We start from the raw sequence: 16073 nt of genomic DNA, 5'->3' as shown, positions 1-16073 counted from the left end.
AATTAATAAGGAATTAGCAATATACTTGTGTGTGAATAAAGAAGTGGAGTACTAGTGGGTACAACATTTGACTTACTAGAATTAGCGTCTTCTGACAGTTTTCTACAACCTTTTAAGATTTGGGTGTTCACTTGTTAGCATTAGAGCCAAAAGACAAATCTTTGTACTTAAGGTGGCATTTTTCACTTCACATAACACTTGCACTGATTTTTTACCTCACAACTTACTTTCTGCCTATCCTTTGACACATTAATTTTACTGCTATGAATCTAGGAATAATCTTAAACAGAGAAAAACTTTACACACAAAGATTTTCGTCATAGTGATGTCTAAACTAGAGAAAAAGTAGAAATGATGTAAGTCTCCAACAGTAGGGAATTGTAAAATTATGGCACGTGCACTTACTTGTGGAATGATTGGCACTCAATAAAAATGAAGATTTAAAAACAAAGCAATACATGAAATTTTATATTATAACATTAAGTGAAAAGGCAAAGTGTTAACACTGGTGCAAATGGTATGATCATGTATGTTGGGGATAGGGGGACAATACTTCAGAAAAGGCTTAAATGGAATTCATCAAAAATGGTTAGTACAGCCATTGTGAAAAACAGTGTAGAGGATCCTCAGAAAATTCAAAATAAAATGACTGTACAATCCAGCAATCCTACTACTGGGTGTATATGTATCCAAAGGAAATGGAGTGAGTATATCAAACAGCTGCATTCCCATATGTTTATTGCATCGTTATTCACAATAGCCAGGATATATGGAATCAACCTAAGTGTCCATCCACAGATGAATGGATAAAGAAAATGTGGTATATATATATATACAATGGGATACTATTCAGCCATAAAAAAGGAAAAATGTCTGCCATTTGCCACAGTGTGGATGAACCTAGAGGATACTATGTTAAGTGAAATAAGCCAGGCACAGAGGACAAATACTATATGATATCACTCACATGTGAAATCTAAAAAAGTTGATCTCATAGAACGAGAGAGTAGAATGGTGGTTACTAGGAGCTGAGGACTTTGAGGTGATGCTGGTCAAAAGATACAAAGTTTCAGGTAGATGGAAAGAATAAGAGATCTGTTGTACATAGATGGCGACTATAGTTAATAACAATATATTGTATTCTTGAAAAATGCTAAGAGAATGGATGTTAAGGGTTCTCACCACAAAAAAGGTAACTATAGAGGTAATTGTCAATTAGTTAGATTTAGTTACTCTACATCATACATATGTACCCCAAATATATTGTATGTTTAGTTCCAGACCATCATGATAAAGTGATACAATAAAGCAAGTCACACCATTTTTGTTTTCTAGTGTATATAAAAGTTAAACTTACTGTACTGTAGTCTATTAAGTGTGTAATCATGATGTAGATATAATGTACATATCTTAATTTAAAATACTTTATTGTGGCCAGGTGCGGTGGCTCACACCTGTAATCCCAGCATTTTGGGAGGCCAAGGCGGGTGGATCACCTGAGGTCAGGAGTTCGAGACCAGCCTGACCAACATGGTGAAACCCTGTCTCTACGAAAAATACAAAATTAGTCAGGCATGGTGGCAAATACCTTGTAATCCCAGCCACTTGGGAGGCTGAGGCAGGAGAATTGCTTGAACCCAGGAGGCAGAGGTTGCAGTGAGCCGAGATCGTGCCACTGCACTCCAGCCTGGGCAACAAGAACAGAACGCCATCTCAAAAAACAATAAAAATAAGTAAAATATTTTATTGCTAAAAAATTCTGGCAACCATCTGAGCCTTCAGCGAGTTGTAATCTTTTTCCTGGTGGAAGGCTGGTCTCGATATTGATAGCTGCTGACTGATCAGGGTAGTTGCCAAAGGTTCAGGTGGCTGTGGCAATTTCTTAAAATAAGACAACAATGAAATCTGCTGCATCAATTGACTTCCTTTCACAAAAGATTTTTCTGTAGCATACGATGCTTTTTGATAGCATTTGACCTACAGGAGAACTTCTTTAAAACTGGAGTCAATCCTCTCAAACTCTGCTGCCACTTTATCAACTAAGGTTATGTCATATTCTAAATCTTTTGTTATTTCAACAATGTTCACAGCATCTTTACCACAAGTGGATTCCATCTGAAGACACCACTTTTGGTCATCCAGAAGAAGCAACTCCTCATCCATTCAAGTTTTTTCATGAGACTGGAGCAATTCAGTCACGTCTTCAGGCTCCACTTCTAATTATAGGTCTCTTGCTATTTAAATCACATCTGCAGTTACTTCCTCCCCTGAAGTCTTGAACCCCTCAGAGTCGTCCATGAGAGTTGGAATCAACTTCTTCCAAATTCCTGTTAATGTTGATATTATGATCTCCCCACCGAATAACAAATGTTCTTAGTGGTATCCAGAATGGTGAATCCTTTCCAGGAGGTTTTCAATTTAGTTTTCTCAGATTCATCATAGGAATCACTATCTGTGGCAGCTATAGCCTTACAAAACCTTTTTTTCTGAGCAGTAGGCTTCAACAGTAGGCTTAAAATTTTCAGTAAACCATGCTGTAAACAGATGTGCTGTCATCCAGGCTTTGTTGCTGTATTTCTAGAGCACAGGCAGAGTGGATTTTAGCATAATTCTTAAGGACCCTAGGATTTTCAAAATGGCACTGGCAGCAACTTCAAGTCACCATCAGCATTAGCCCCTAATGAGAGAGTCAGCCTGGTCTTTGAAGCTTTGAAGCCAGACATTGACCTCTCCTCTGTAGCTATGAAAGTCCTAGATGGCATCTTCTTCCAATGAAAGGCTGTTTCATCTACATTGAAAATCTGTTTAGTGCAGCCACTTTCATCAATGGTCTTAGGTAGATCTTCAGTATAACTCACTGCAGCTTCTCCATCAGCACTTGGCTGCTTCACCTTGCACTCTTAGGTTATGGAGGCATCATCTTTCCTTAAACCTCATGAACCAACCTCTGCTAGCTTCCATCTTTTCTTCTGCAACTTCCTCACCTCTCAGCTTTCATAGAATAGAGTTAGGGCCTTGCTTCACATTAGGCTTTGGCTTAGGAAATGTTATGACTGGTATGATTTTCTATACAGACCAGTGAAACTTTCTTTATATCAGCAATAAGGTTGTTTCGCTTTCTCATTGTGTGTTTTTGCTGGCATTTTAATTTAATCGCTTGAATTTTCTTCAATAATTTTTCCTTTGCATTCATCACCTAGCTAACTGGTGCAGGAGACCCAGCGTTTGACCTGTTAAAGCTTTTGACATGTCTTTCTCACTAAGCTTAATCATTTCCAGCTTTTGATTTAAAGTGAGAGATGTGCAACTCTTCCTTTCACATGAATACTTGGAGGCCATCACAGGGTTATTAATTGGCCTAATATCAATATTGTTGTGTCTCACAAAATAGAGAGGCCTGAGAAGATGGAGAGATACAAAGGAATGGCTGGTTTATGGAGCAGTCAGCATACATAATATTTATCAATTAAGTTGGCTGTCCTGTAAGGGCACAATTTGTGGTGCCCCACAACAGTTACAATAGTAACATCAAAGGGCACAGATTACCATAACAGATATAATAATAATGAAAAAAGTTTGAAATATTAGGAAAATTATCAAAATGTGGCCCAGAAACATGAAGTAGGTTCATGATGTTGGCAGAATGATGCCGGTAGAATTGTTCGACTCAGGTTTGCCACAAATCTTTAATTTGTTTAAAAAAAAAAAAAAGTGTGGTATCTGTGAAGCACAATAAAACAAGGTATGCCTGTCTATATACTTCAAAACATGTTGTATACAATAAATAACATAAAATTTTATCTGTAAATTTAAAAAATAACTAAAAATGCTAAATGTTGACTTTGGGTTGTAGCATATAGGTAATTTTTTCTATTTCTGATCATTTGAATTTTTTTAGTGTATTACTTTTATAATGGTAAAAATTAACTTATTTTTAAAATTTGTTACTAAAAAGCTAAAGTTAGAAGTATTTACAGATAGGCAGTACCTCAGGATGGGCACTTAAGCTTCTTTGTAGTGACCCTGTTACTCTAGACTCCCATTTCTCATATTTGAATATTGCAGGTTATACCAGTTAATACATGAGAGGGTTCAGTCAGTGACAATATCATCCTTAGACAATATAATACAAATAATACTTTTTTCTTTGTTTCTCTTGCAGTCTATTACTACATCAATTTAAATATGAATTTTTAAAAACGTGTTCACACAAACAGAAGAAAAATAATTTTATTTTGCCCATAAAAGGCATTGAATTTTGAAATGGAAAGGGGACTACACCCCTCCTATGTTTCATGCTTTTTTTTTTTTCATACTTTTCCACAGACTCAATCACCAGAAAGACAAACTGCCAAAAGTTGAGAGAAATGCAACTAGAATGATTAAAGAGCTTAGTGGGATTGATTTCTAAGGAAAGATTAAAAGAACCATGTATGTATAACTTGGCTAAGTGACAACTAGGGCTGGAGGCAAAGAGAACTGTCTATAAATATTTGAAGAGTGTAAACCAGGCATGCAAAACCCAATCATCTGCTACCTTAGGCAAGTGGGAGATGTAACTGAGTGACAGCTTTTCGTATTGCATCCTGGCCTATTTTACCTCTTGGCTGCTGTGTTGGAGAGAAGAGGCGCAGCCCCAGACTGTGTCATTGCCCTTGACAATCATTTAGAAAGCACAGTGTGCTAAACTCTGAGGACAAGACAAAGATGAATCAGGCATACTGGGTCCTGGCCTCAAGGAGCTTGTCTTCTTGCTTTCCCAGTTGTCCAAGCATTAAAGAGACCTTGAAACATTTGTCTGGACTTAATTTATTTCCCAGGCCTTAAAAATGCTCTTTCAATAATGCTGTCACACAGAATGTGAGAAGTGGGGAGACCAAAATTAAAGAGAAGTATCTGGAGGAGAGTTTTTAAAACTAGGTCCGTGCCACTCACATTTTCAGAACCTGGAAATGGAATGGGTTAACATTTCCTTTTTGATACAGTCATCACAGATAGGGAACCCACTATGTATCTGTGGTAGGTTAAACAACAGGATAGCACTATCGGAGCCTGCACACAGCCCCAGCTCTGTATTCACAGTACTACTGTACTTATTACTGCATTGATCATTGATGTTCATGATGATGCCCAGAAAGACGTTGCACACTTTTTGGAAAGCAAATTTGCTCTTATTTAGTATTGCTTAATGTAAACTATGAGGTATGAGAAACTGAAATAAACACATATAATTTGAATAATTGGATTTTATTAGTTTTCCCAGGATTCTATTCCTTTGAAATGCTTAACCCATAACAATATAAAGAATAAATTCACATTTTTAGTTCAAAGTTTTTTTTTAAATGTAAATATCTGTTGCATTACAAGCACTTTTTAGACACCTTGAGAGAAACAGAAAGAGATAGGCTATGGTGGAAGTGCTTGGTGCATGGTAGGTGCTCAATATAAGTCAGTTGAATCTGGATATAAATAAAATTTAAAATCATAGTAGCTACCCTCATAGAACTTCCACATGTTTGAAAAAAACTCCTTCCTTATTTATAAGTAATTTTTACTTTTTAAAATAATGAAATGTATATGATAAGCATCAAGTTATGATTAAAAGCATCAAGTATGATTTGTTGTGTAAATTACCAGAGCTTCTTTCTGTTGTTAAAAACTAGAGTTATTCTTCCCAAAATTATGTTGGGCACCTTCAAGGTATGGACTATCTTTTTTATATTTTTCTAGCACCAGTCAGGGTCTTTACATTGCAGATGCTCAGTAAATGCTTGTTGAATGAATGACAAACAAGTATACAGTAACCAAGATACCGTCATTGTGGCTCCTGGAATCAGCTCTGACTGCCAGGTTCTTTCTGGAAGTAGCTCTGATCATTGGCCTCTCCAAGACAAAACAAATCAAGTGGCTGATTACTTTCACAAGTGATTAGCTACACTTGGCCACTCTTGTGCCCGATTAGTCTCTTGTTGCTCTCTGTTCAAAGTGTTATTACTTTATAGACGATGATTTGTTGAGCATTGTTGAACACAGTTATTATTATTTGAAGGCTTGTCTCACAAACTAGGTTGACTGGAACATGGCTGTCAGAATTTCTGTATATATGGCTTGATAGTTTTCTATTGTGTGTTCATTGTCATGGAAACAAGGAAGAAAAAGATAGTGCTGTTGTCAAGAGCAGCATAGATTCATATATTAAATGAAAAAAATAAAAACATTAGATAATGAGGATCCTCCTCAAATTAAAAAAAAATGAAGACAAACTTTTTATATCACTGACTTTGGAGAGTGAGAGTGGGGATAAGAATCACAGAAAAAAAAAACACCTATTGTCCTGCAAAAGTGTTGGATGTGATTCTTGGATGGAAATACAAAACATTCTAACTGAACCCTACAAAAATAAATTGAAAATGTCTTGTGTATAAGCCATGCACATTGGAGTGATTAGAAAGGGGGAAGGAAATTGGGTGTCACATTAATTGGTATTTACTTTGAAATGCATTTTGGTTTCTACTCAGTGATTTGCACTTTGTATGAATTTAATTAGATGCTGTGTGCCCCAGGTTGTATTTCAGATGAAAATGGCAGTGGGGCAGGGGGTGGTTGGCAATAAACAGTTGTACCATTATATCAGATTGCTTTAGCTAAACTAGACAAAATGTTCACTTGCATAAAGAACAGAATTGAAAGCATTTCATCATTAGAATAGTGGTGTTTCAAAACATGTGAGAGATGTTGGCAGGTTTTTTTGGTGTTCGAAGAAATGATCAAAATGAATGCAGAAAATCCCTTCACGTGCAGAAAAAATGGATGACCAACCATATGTGCATACATGTTAGCCCTTCCAAGAATCACTTAAAGTTCCCTAGGTTATTTAAAATTAACTTGGTCGATCTAATAAACTAAAGGAAAGATAGTATTACCCGAGCCAGTAAATGGAGACCCTCCAGGGAGCTATTCAGTATAAAATACTTGAATAAATAAAAATCTTCTGTTTTGTTTCATTTGAATGCAGGTGAATTTAGTTGACAAATACTGAAGAGGGTAAGTGTGGCAAGGCACTATCACAACACTTTTCCTTTGGTGAAGAACCAAAATTATTATTTGCAAATTAAGTTTTTACCAGCCACAAATTTGGAAGTGCTCAGTGTCACCAATGGTTGATTTTTCCTTGGACATTTCATGATTGCATCTTATATTGTACTACTTAGATGAGAAGCACATGGATAGGATTTGAGTGAGCAATGCATTCCTCGGGTATTTAAACTCTAAGAAACAGTCATATTTTTAATGACTGGGGGGATACTAATATTAAAATGATGTTTATGGATGTGAAGAGATAGTTCTATCTTTAGGGGTGAGGGTAGCACAGTATCCATATACTTTGGCTTATAATAGGTAATTGGCATCTGAAGATATCACTAGCTGAAATTTAAGAAATTTTAAATGACGAATGACTTGAATAACAAGGGAAGAGTATTCTAGAAATAGCTACTAAAGATATAAAAACACAGAGAAAGGAATTTTTTCTTCATTAATAATATTTAACATTTGTTTAAAAATATATAGTTTATAAACCACTTTCATAGGCATTTATCCTTTTTGATCCGCCTGCCCACATTAAATAGGTATTATTCCATTGTTTATCTGTTAGAAAACTGAGGTTCAGCGGCCGGGTGCAGTGGCTGACTCCTGTAATCCCAGCACTTTGGGAGGCCGAGGCAGGCGGATCACGAGGTAGGAGATCGAGACCATCCTGGCTAACATGGTGAAACCCTGTCTCTACTAAAAATACAAAAAATTAGCCGGGCGTCGTGGCCGGTGCCTGTAGTCCCAGCTACTCCGGAGGCTGAGGCAGGAGAATGGCGTGAACCCAGGAGGCGGAGCTTGCAGTGAGCTGAGATTGTGCCACTGCACTCCAGCCTGGGCAACAGAGCGAGCCTCCATCTCAAAGAAAAAAAAAGAAAACTGAGGTTCATAGAGATTAAATGACCTGCCCAAGGTCAGCCATGTAAGTAGTAGCCCTCTGACCACATATTTTCATCCACTTTTACTAAACTATTACTTCATCTTTCACCTTACCAACCAGTCGAGAAATACAACTTTTTTCCTTCATTTTTATTTGAACTATTTGGTCTGAGTGATTGACTTGGGGCTTGGGGGCAGTGAAAGAAAATGAGAAAGGATTACTTTCTAAGCTTCTATGAAATAAACAGATAGATGCATGTTTATTGTTTGTGCTGTATAGGTATATTACAGTTTGATGGTGAGTGAAAGTCAAGTGTAGTTTTTAAAATTTGTTCTTATGCCTAATAATTGGCCAAAGTGTATTTCTTCTCATGGATAAAGGAACATAGAGGTGGATATCTCAGGAAGGTTTAGCAAGTGAGGGGCTTGATCAGAAATAGCTGATAGGAAGAATCAATGACTTGGCAGAGATTATCTGAAAAATAGACATGGGGGGATGGGGGAGTGGGCAGTAAGGGGTAAAGAAGCAGCTGGAAATACTTAAAATCTATAATGAGATAATTAAGACTAATTAGCTGGCCCTGTAGGCAGAAAGCAGCCCATTAAATCCAGATCCAGTTTTAATAACTTACCTGGTTTTGAGGCTAGACAGTCCAGAGCACCCCAGGGAATGAGATATTTCATGGATGAGACTTTTAGGGTGGGATTCGTTGAAAATGGGTAGCTACAGTCTGCAGTGGGCAGTGTATTTTTTTTCCGGGAACTAAAATAAACACTCTGGTTCCCTAGGGAGAAGAATTAAAGGGCACCTCAGTTTTCTCATCTGTTAAATGGAGAAAACTACGTAGAAGAGTTGTCATGTGGTTTAAATAAGATAAAGATATATAAAAAGGCCTAGAGCAATTCCTATCACAAAGCAAGTTCTTAGAAAATATTAAGAAACGTTTATTGAGTGCACTATTAGAAGAAGCATTGACTGCTGCTGGGACCTCAAAATGAGGCAAGTTTGGCGCTCTTAATGCCATCTACTCTGCCTTCAATATTTAGGGCTATTATTTTCCTGTGGAAGCAAGATCTGATGACACTTCCCAACACATACTAAAATATCCTGACCTGCCTGAAGCCACAGGTCATTTCAAAACTAGCTAGAACTCCTAAGCAATTTAGAGGGAAACTGAAATGAAAACCAAATTGTGGCCCAAGTTTCAGGGGCCAGTTAAGCACATTTCTCAAAGTTTTACTGTAATATAACTTAGAAGTGGTATCTTAATGAAGCATTGGGAAATAGCAGATGATCTGGGCCTAGACCTGCAGAAGTCACCAGCTCTTCTGAGATTGCCCGTTGTTACTTGGTTTTGAATGGATTATTTTCTTTGCCCAGTGCCTATGTCTCCTTGTTTATCCATCCTCTTAATTTTCCTTAGTTTGGACCAGAGCTTCGTTACACCTACTTTCTTGCAAAAGTCTTGGATGTGATTCTTGGATGGAAATATAAAACATTCTAATTGAATCCTACAAAAATAAATTGAATATGTCTTGTATATAAGCCATGCACATTGGAGTGATTAGAAAGGGGGAAAGAAATTGGGTGTCACATTAATTGGTATTTACTTTGAAATGCATTTTGGTTTCTACTCAGTGATTTGCACTTTGTATGAATTTAATTAGATGCCATGTGCCCCAGGTTGTATTTCAGATGAAAATGGGGGGTGAGGGTGGTTGGCAATAAAGCTGACCTTTACTGACTATATTGGTTTTCTGTTATTATTGCTGTAACAAATTACCACAAGGTAGTAGCTTAAACAATACAAATGTATTATTTTATAATCCTGGAGGTCAGATGTCCCAGTGGGTCTCAGCAAGCTAAAATCAAGGTGTCAGCAGGGCTCTAAGGAAGAATCTGTTCCTTTGCCTTTTGCGGCTTCTAGAGACCACCTGCTTTCCTTGGCTCATGGCCTCCCTTTCTCCAGCAGTGTCAGGCCGAATCCTTCCCATGCTGCCATCTTTGTGGTTCTTTGACTTCTGCTTCCCTCTTCCACTTTTAAGGACCCTTGTGATTACATTGGACCCACCTGGATAATCCAGAATACTTTTCTGTTTTAAAGTCAGTTGATTATCAACCTTAATTTCCCTTTATCACATAACCTAATATACTCACAGGTTCCAAGAAGTAGAACGGATGTCTTTGAGAGGGTAATTATTCTGTATTCTGCCTGCCATATTGATTTATCACAATTGCCAAAGTGTTTCACATAGTACTTACACAGTAAATCCTCAGTAACTATTGGCTACCATCATTTACAGTTACCATATCATTTCTATTACTTGCTTCTCCTTGCCCACTTCCCCCAACTGCCCAGTAATCCAGCTGCTATTTGCATTCAAATTTAAGGAAATGAGAAGTTTCACTGTTTTGTGTACATTTCGGAGGGGGAGCAAACCCAGATTTTTGTTGTTGGTGTTACTGTTTTAGATTCGCATACCATAAAATTCACTTTTGTAAAGTACGTAATTCATTGGTATTTAGTATATTCAGAATATTCATAAAATTGTGCAGCCATCATCATTATCTAATTCTACAGCATTTTCATCACCCCCCCAAAAACCCTGTACCATTAAGTAATTGCTCCTCTTCTCCCCTCCCCCAAACCCTGGAAACCACTAGTCTGTTTTCTGTCTCTATGGATTTGCCTATTCTGGGCATTAATATAAATGGAATCATACAATTTGTGGCCTCTGTATCTGGCCTCTTTCACTTAGCATGTTTTCAAGGCACATTCATGTTTTGGCATGTATTAATACTTTGTTCCTTTTTATGGCTGAATAATATTCCATAGTTTGGATGTGCCATATTTTGTTTAGCCATTTATTAGTTGATGAACATTTGAGTTTTTTCTACCTTTGGTTATTATGAGATAATACAGCTGTGAGCATTTGCTTACAACTTTTTGTGTGGGCATGCATTTTCAGTTTTCTTGGGTAAATACCTAGGAGTGAAATTGATGGGTCAACTGGCAACTCTGACTTTTTGAGCAACTGCCAAACTGTTTTCCACAGTGACTACACCATATTACATTGGTTATACCATTTTACATTTCCACCCCTGGAGGTTTTAAATTGTACAAAATAATGAAATGTCCTACAAATAAAATATTTGCCAGCCAACATACTAAAACAGTTACTCCTGTATTTTAATGTGATATCTCTGAAGGAAAAAAAATGTTTAGAACTTACAAAATGAATAACTTTCTGTTTAAACATATTCTCAGAGGCACAGTGGAGGTGATTAGCTTTGGGTTTTACCTAAAAGCTAAGGAATTTATAATTCTTATCTATACTTGACTGAGAACTTACAATGTTATGCTCACATTTACTTTTCCTGATGGCAATGAAAATATTAGTCTATAAATTGGCACTTTACTTTCAAATCATATTGGTTTCTGTACCTTTGTATTATTAAGAAAAAACTAACAGCTTCAATTATTATTCATAAAATCATATATACATTTGGAACACTAAATATAAGACTACGTACTTGAATATGAAGTTGTAAGAGAGTGAGCTCATGTTTTCTCCTTTTGCATCAGAAATAGTAAATGATACCTGTATGGTAATACAGATTAGAAAAATCTCTAACAGTAATGTTGTAAAAGTTGTTTGCATGATATAAACAAAAATATCCAGTTCTCCAGCTTTGGTGGCACAACATTTCACGTTGCAATCTCAGGAACAGTGCTAACTAAAAATGTAAACATTTCTATAGTATAATGCACCAGTGTCTTATATTTGCCTACTTTAAACCCAAGTGATAGTCTAGGAATTCCATTTTCCTCACCAGAACCAAGCTGGCTGATCTTCACTCTCTTCTGACTTCGTGCATTTCCAAATTCAGGATTCTGTGACAATAACATTAGTCCCCATCTCTGATGCCTTCCACCTTATCAGAGACCTGGAAAAGCATGAGCTTGGGAGTAAAGCAGCTCTGATTGGGAATCCTGGCACACTGACATTTACCAGCTGGAGGATGTTGGGCAGGCTATCTAATTCCTTTGAGTCTCTCTGCTCACATGTAAAATGAAGAAAATCGTACAACTTCATGAGATTGTTCTGAACATTAATGACTTGCAACAGTACTTTGAAAACAGCAAGAGCCACATAAGTGTTTTTTAAGCAAATAAAGTACCAAATCCATTGCCTGCACAAGCACTCAAGCTATTATTCAGTCACTCCAGTCACTCCACAAATATTTCTTGAGTGTCAGACCCTATTCAAGGCACTGGGGATACTCTATGATGGAAATAGAGCAGGTTCCTTCCCAAGGAACTTACATCCTAATAGAGAGGATAAACAACAAATGAATAAATATGTCAATGAATGGCCAGTATAGTAAGTCCCATAAGAAAAGTAAAGCAGGTTATGGGGTTGGAAAGTGATGTGGGGAGAAGGGGAACTGTGACTACCATTTTAGATAGAGTGGTCACGGAAGGCCTCTCTGAGGAAGTGACAGTTAAGTAGAATTACTGTTCACATTACTGTATTTATAGTATTTGCTCATTGACTTCTCCCTGCACATTTTGGTGGCTTGTCTCTTGTGCTCCTGCTATCCTTGTTTGCCTTAAAATTTGAATGGAGAAAGAGATGGAATCAGGAAGTTTTTTTATCTGTCGCTCGGAATATTAAGTTAGGAGTTGAAATGTTAAAAGTCTGAATTTCTCTTTGTTCTGAATAAGCATCCTTACCTTGGAAAACTTTGTTCCCAAAGGAAGGGCACTGGGCTGGCAATCTTGCAGTTATACGTTTTTTGATTACCATAATCACCTCTGTAAGTCCATGTTAGACTCAAGACAACAATAGTGCTAATGGCTGTCATTTATTAAGTACCAGACACTGAGCGGGGGGACGGGGCGTGGTGGGGGGTGGTTACAGATGTTTTGTCATTTACTTAATTCTCACGGCTAACTTTATGAAGTAAATATTATGTCTCTTAATTACAGGTGAGCACACTAAGGCTTTGATGACTAAAGTGACTTTATCCAAAACCAGACAGCTAACAGTGGCAGAGCCAGGATTCAAGCATAGATAAACTTTTTTTCTTTTTTTTAAGAGACGAGATCTCACTATGTTGCCCAGGTTGGTCTCAAACTCCTGGGCCCAAGGGATCCTCCTACCCCAGCTCCCAAGTAGGTAGGATTGTAAGCATTCACCACTGCTCCCAGCTAAGCTTAGAAAAACTTTGTGATTTCAAAGCATCCATTCTTTCTAGCACCATTACATGCCTGCAGTGATAATTACCACTGTTCTTATTAATAATTCCACATTTAGAAAATACTTTATCTTAGAAGAGTAAGATTACATGGCTTAAGTATAATGTGCATATATTTTATGTATTTAGGATTTGATAATGTATATTTCAATTATTTATTGTATTATTCTATGTCAAGTGTTAAGAAAATAGACGTTCTAAAATTCACCTTAATTGAGAAATTACTTTTTATCTAAACACAGTATTTTCCTAATAATGCCAGGCTCTATTCTGTGCTAATACTATAGTGCTAGTATCACCACTACTATTTACTGAGGAGCTTCTGTTTTCCATGTATTATAACATTTAATCTTCACAGTGACCCTCAAAGATAAGTATTTTTATACTTATTTTATAGATGAGGAAACTGAGACTCAGGGTAATTAGTAAAATAGCTAAAGTTAAATAATATACGGTAAAGTCAGACACCTGGGCCTGTTTACTGCAGAGCCCTACATCATTCTCCTTCACTGAGAAACTCAAAGATACAGTCTCAGTGCCGTAGAAGCTAATCTAAAGATACTATCAGTGTAAGCTAGTAGAGCTAATAATTTACATGTATATTTTATAAATTTTTTTCTCATTTAGTTCCCACAGTAACCCTGATCAAATGGTAGTTGTGGTATAATGTAGGTGGTATTATTGTTGCTATCATTAGATATATGCTTAAATATCTGCAATTCAAGGCAGACTGGTATGATAGTTAAGAGCCAGGTGGTCGGGCGCGGTGGCTCACGTCTGTAATCCCAGCACTTTGGGAGGCCGAGGTGGGTGGATCACGAGGTCAGGAGGTCGAGACCATCCTTGCTAACACAGTGAAACCCCATCTCTACTAAAAATACAAAAAAATTAGCCAGGCGCTAATTGTGTATTGTGGCAGGCACCTGTAGTCCTAGCTACTCAAGAGGCTGAGGCAGGAGAATGGCGTGAACCTGGGAGGCAGAGCTTGCAGTGAGCCGAGATCGTGCCACTGCACTCCAGCCTGGGCGACAGAGCAAGATTCCGTCTCAAAAAACGCCAGGCAAAATGCTATGGGAATCCAAAGGGAGAAGGGAGATAACTCGATTGGGATTTAGGTAAAGCTTAGCTTAAACATTGGGAAAGATACTATCTCACCTGGGCCTTGAAAAATAACATCTCTATAGATCTATGTTATCACCAGTTAACAGAGAAGGGTGTATCTAAGAGGAGTCACTTGGTCACATAGCCAGTTGACAGAGAAGAGATTATAATTTGGTCTGCCTTACTCTTTACTTAGGACACTGACCTTCGTTTAGAATGGCACACCAGTAAAGATTTGTTGGCCCTTTGGCATCTGTTTGTAACAAAGCTAAGTCCCCGATTCTGTTGTACTCCTGAAACAATGTGAAATTGAAGGAAAGAGATAAATCACAGAAGATCAGAGTCAGCCAGATCAGCCACTCCTTGAGTCAAAGGATCTTGATCCTGCCAGGACCTCCATTACTTTGTCTGAAAAATGACTGTAGGCCAGTGTTTTTCGAACATTCACAGGCATCTGAATCATCTGGAGGGCCTATTAAAACAAAATTGCTGGGACCCACCCCCAGAGTTTCTGATTCAATAGATCTGGGTTGGAACCTGGGCATTTACGTCTAACAAGTTCACAAGTGATGTTGATGCTTCTAGGTCAAGGACCAAACTTTGAGGACCTTCTCTGAGCTCGTTTCCTCTCTAATACTCTATTGAAAAACTCTACTAATAGAATAGAAATTAGGAGGTCTGAACCATGTCGTTCCACCTCCAACTAAGTATTCCACCTTAAGCAAGACACTTAACCTTTCTCTGCCTGTTTCTTCAGTAGAGTGCAGCTCGTAGCTCCCTATGACTTAGGATGAATGAGTGAATTCAATCTCTCATTTAAAAGAAACCCCTTTTGAAAAAGAATACTGTATAAATCATCAATTGTGCATATCCATGTGTGAAGTGAAGATTCTGCTTTGACAGAATCCTTGAGGAAACTTAGTCTACCTTTAAAGTAAAAAGTTAATAGGAAATGTCTCATTTCCCTCTTCACTATTTAAAAAAAAGAAAAAAGGAAGCTTAGTGTAAGAAGTGTACCCATGGAGAATGTATTTAAAATCCAAATGACCCATAAGGGACCCCATCCTTTTTGGCAGATAAAAGTTTCCCTGCCATTTATTTGATAAATTAATTAAAAAGAACATAAATAAAAGAGAATAATAACTTAGAGCTATCTGGGCACCTGAGTCTATGAGCCCTTTAGGGCCTTGGCACCCAAAGAGAAGGGGGAAAAAAACACTGCATCTCTGAGGCTTTGAAAGTGGCCTTCCTTGAGGCATTAGAGAAGCTCTAGGGGCCCTAGGAGCTAAAGGACTGAGATGCCTGGGGCATGAGTCTGTTAGATCCACTAAAGAACCAGGAAAAAAAAATGGCTGGTAAGTAATTTTGCTATTTCATTTGGTGCAAAAGAGAAGGCAAAACACCAGAACATTCAGTGAGCAAAAGTACAAAATGTGGCTGGACGTGAATGCAGGCTGACCCCTTCTCGGGAATATTTCTAAGCCTAAATGAAGCACTCAGTGCTGAGGACAATGTACAATTCTATGCATTTTAAACCGTAGTGACCCTTTTGTTTCTCTGATAGGCGAAGATGAGGATGAATTTGAGAATTTCATGCTGCCTCTTACAGTTGCTTTTGAAACAGTATTACAAATATTCAACAACAACTTTAAACAAGAAGACGTAAAGGTGGGTTTGTTTCCAAATATGAGGAATGACAGTTTTGTTTTTTCTAGGATATCTAGATCCAGAAAAGGGCTTT

The 16073-nt window shown here is 37.5% G+C and overlaps 1 protein-coding gene across 1 annotated transcript in view; it reads left to right on the top strand.

The window, feature by feature from the left end:
• The window catches only part of RANBP17 (RAN binding protein 17), a 431538-nt gene that overhangs the window by 312369 nt on the left and 103096 nt on the right, over positions 1-16073 (top strand). Inside the window, exon 19 of the mRNA XM_003273231.3 lies at positions 15897-16000. Within this exon, the coding sequence (XP_003273279.1) occupies positions 15897-16000 (104 nt within the window). The remainder of the gene's footprint in view (positions 1-15896; positions 16001-16073) is intronic.

Source organism: Nomascus leucogenys, chromosome 2 (genome assembly GCF_006542625.1).
Source record: "Nomascus leucogenys isolate Asia chromosome 2, Asia_NLE_v1, whole genome shotgun sequence".
NCBI classification, from domain to species: Eukaryota; Metazoa; Chordata; class Mammalia; order Primates; family Hylobatidae; genus Nomascus; species Nomascus leucogenys.
Note: the sequence above shows the minus strand (reverse complement) of the source record. Positions and strands in the feature narration are given on the sequence as shown.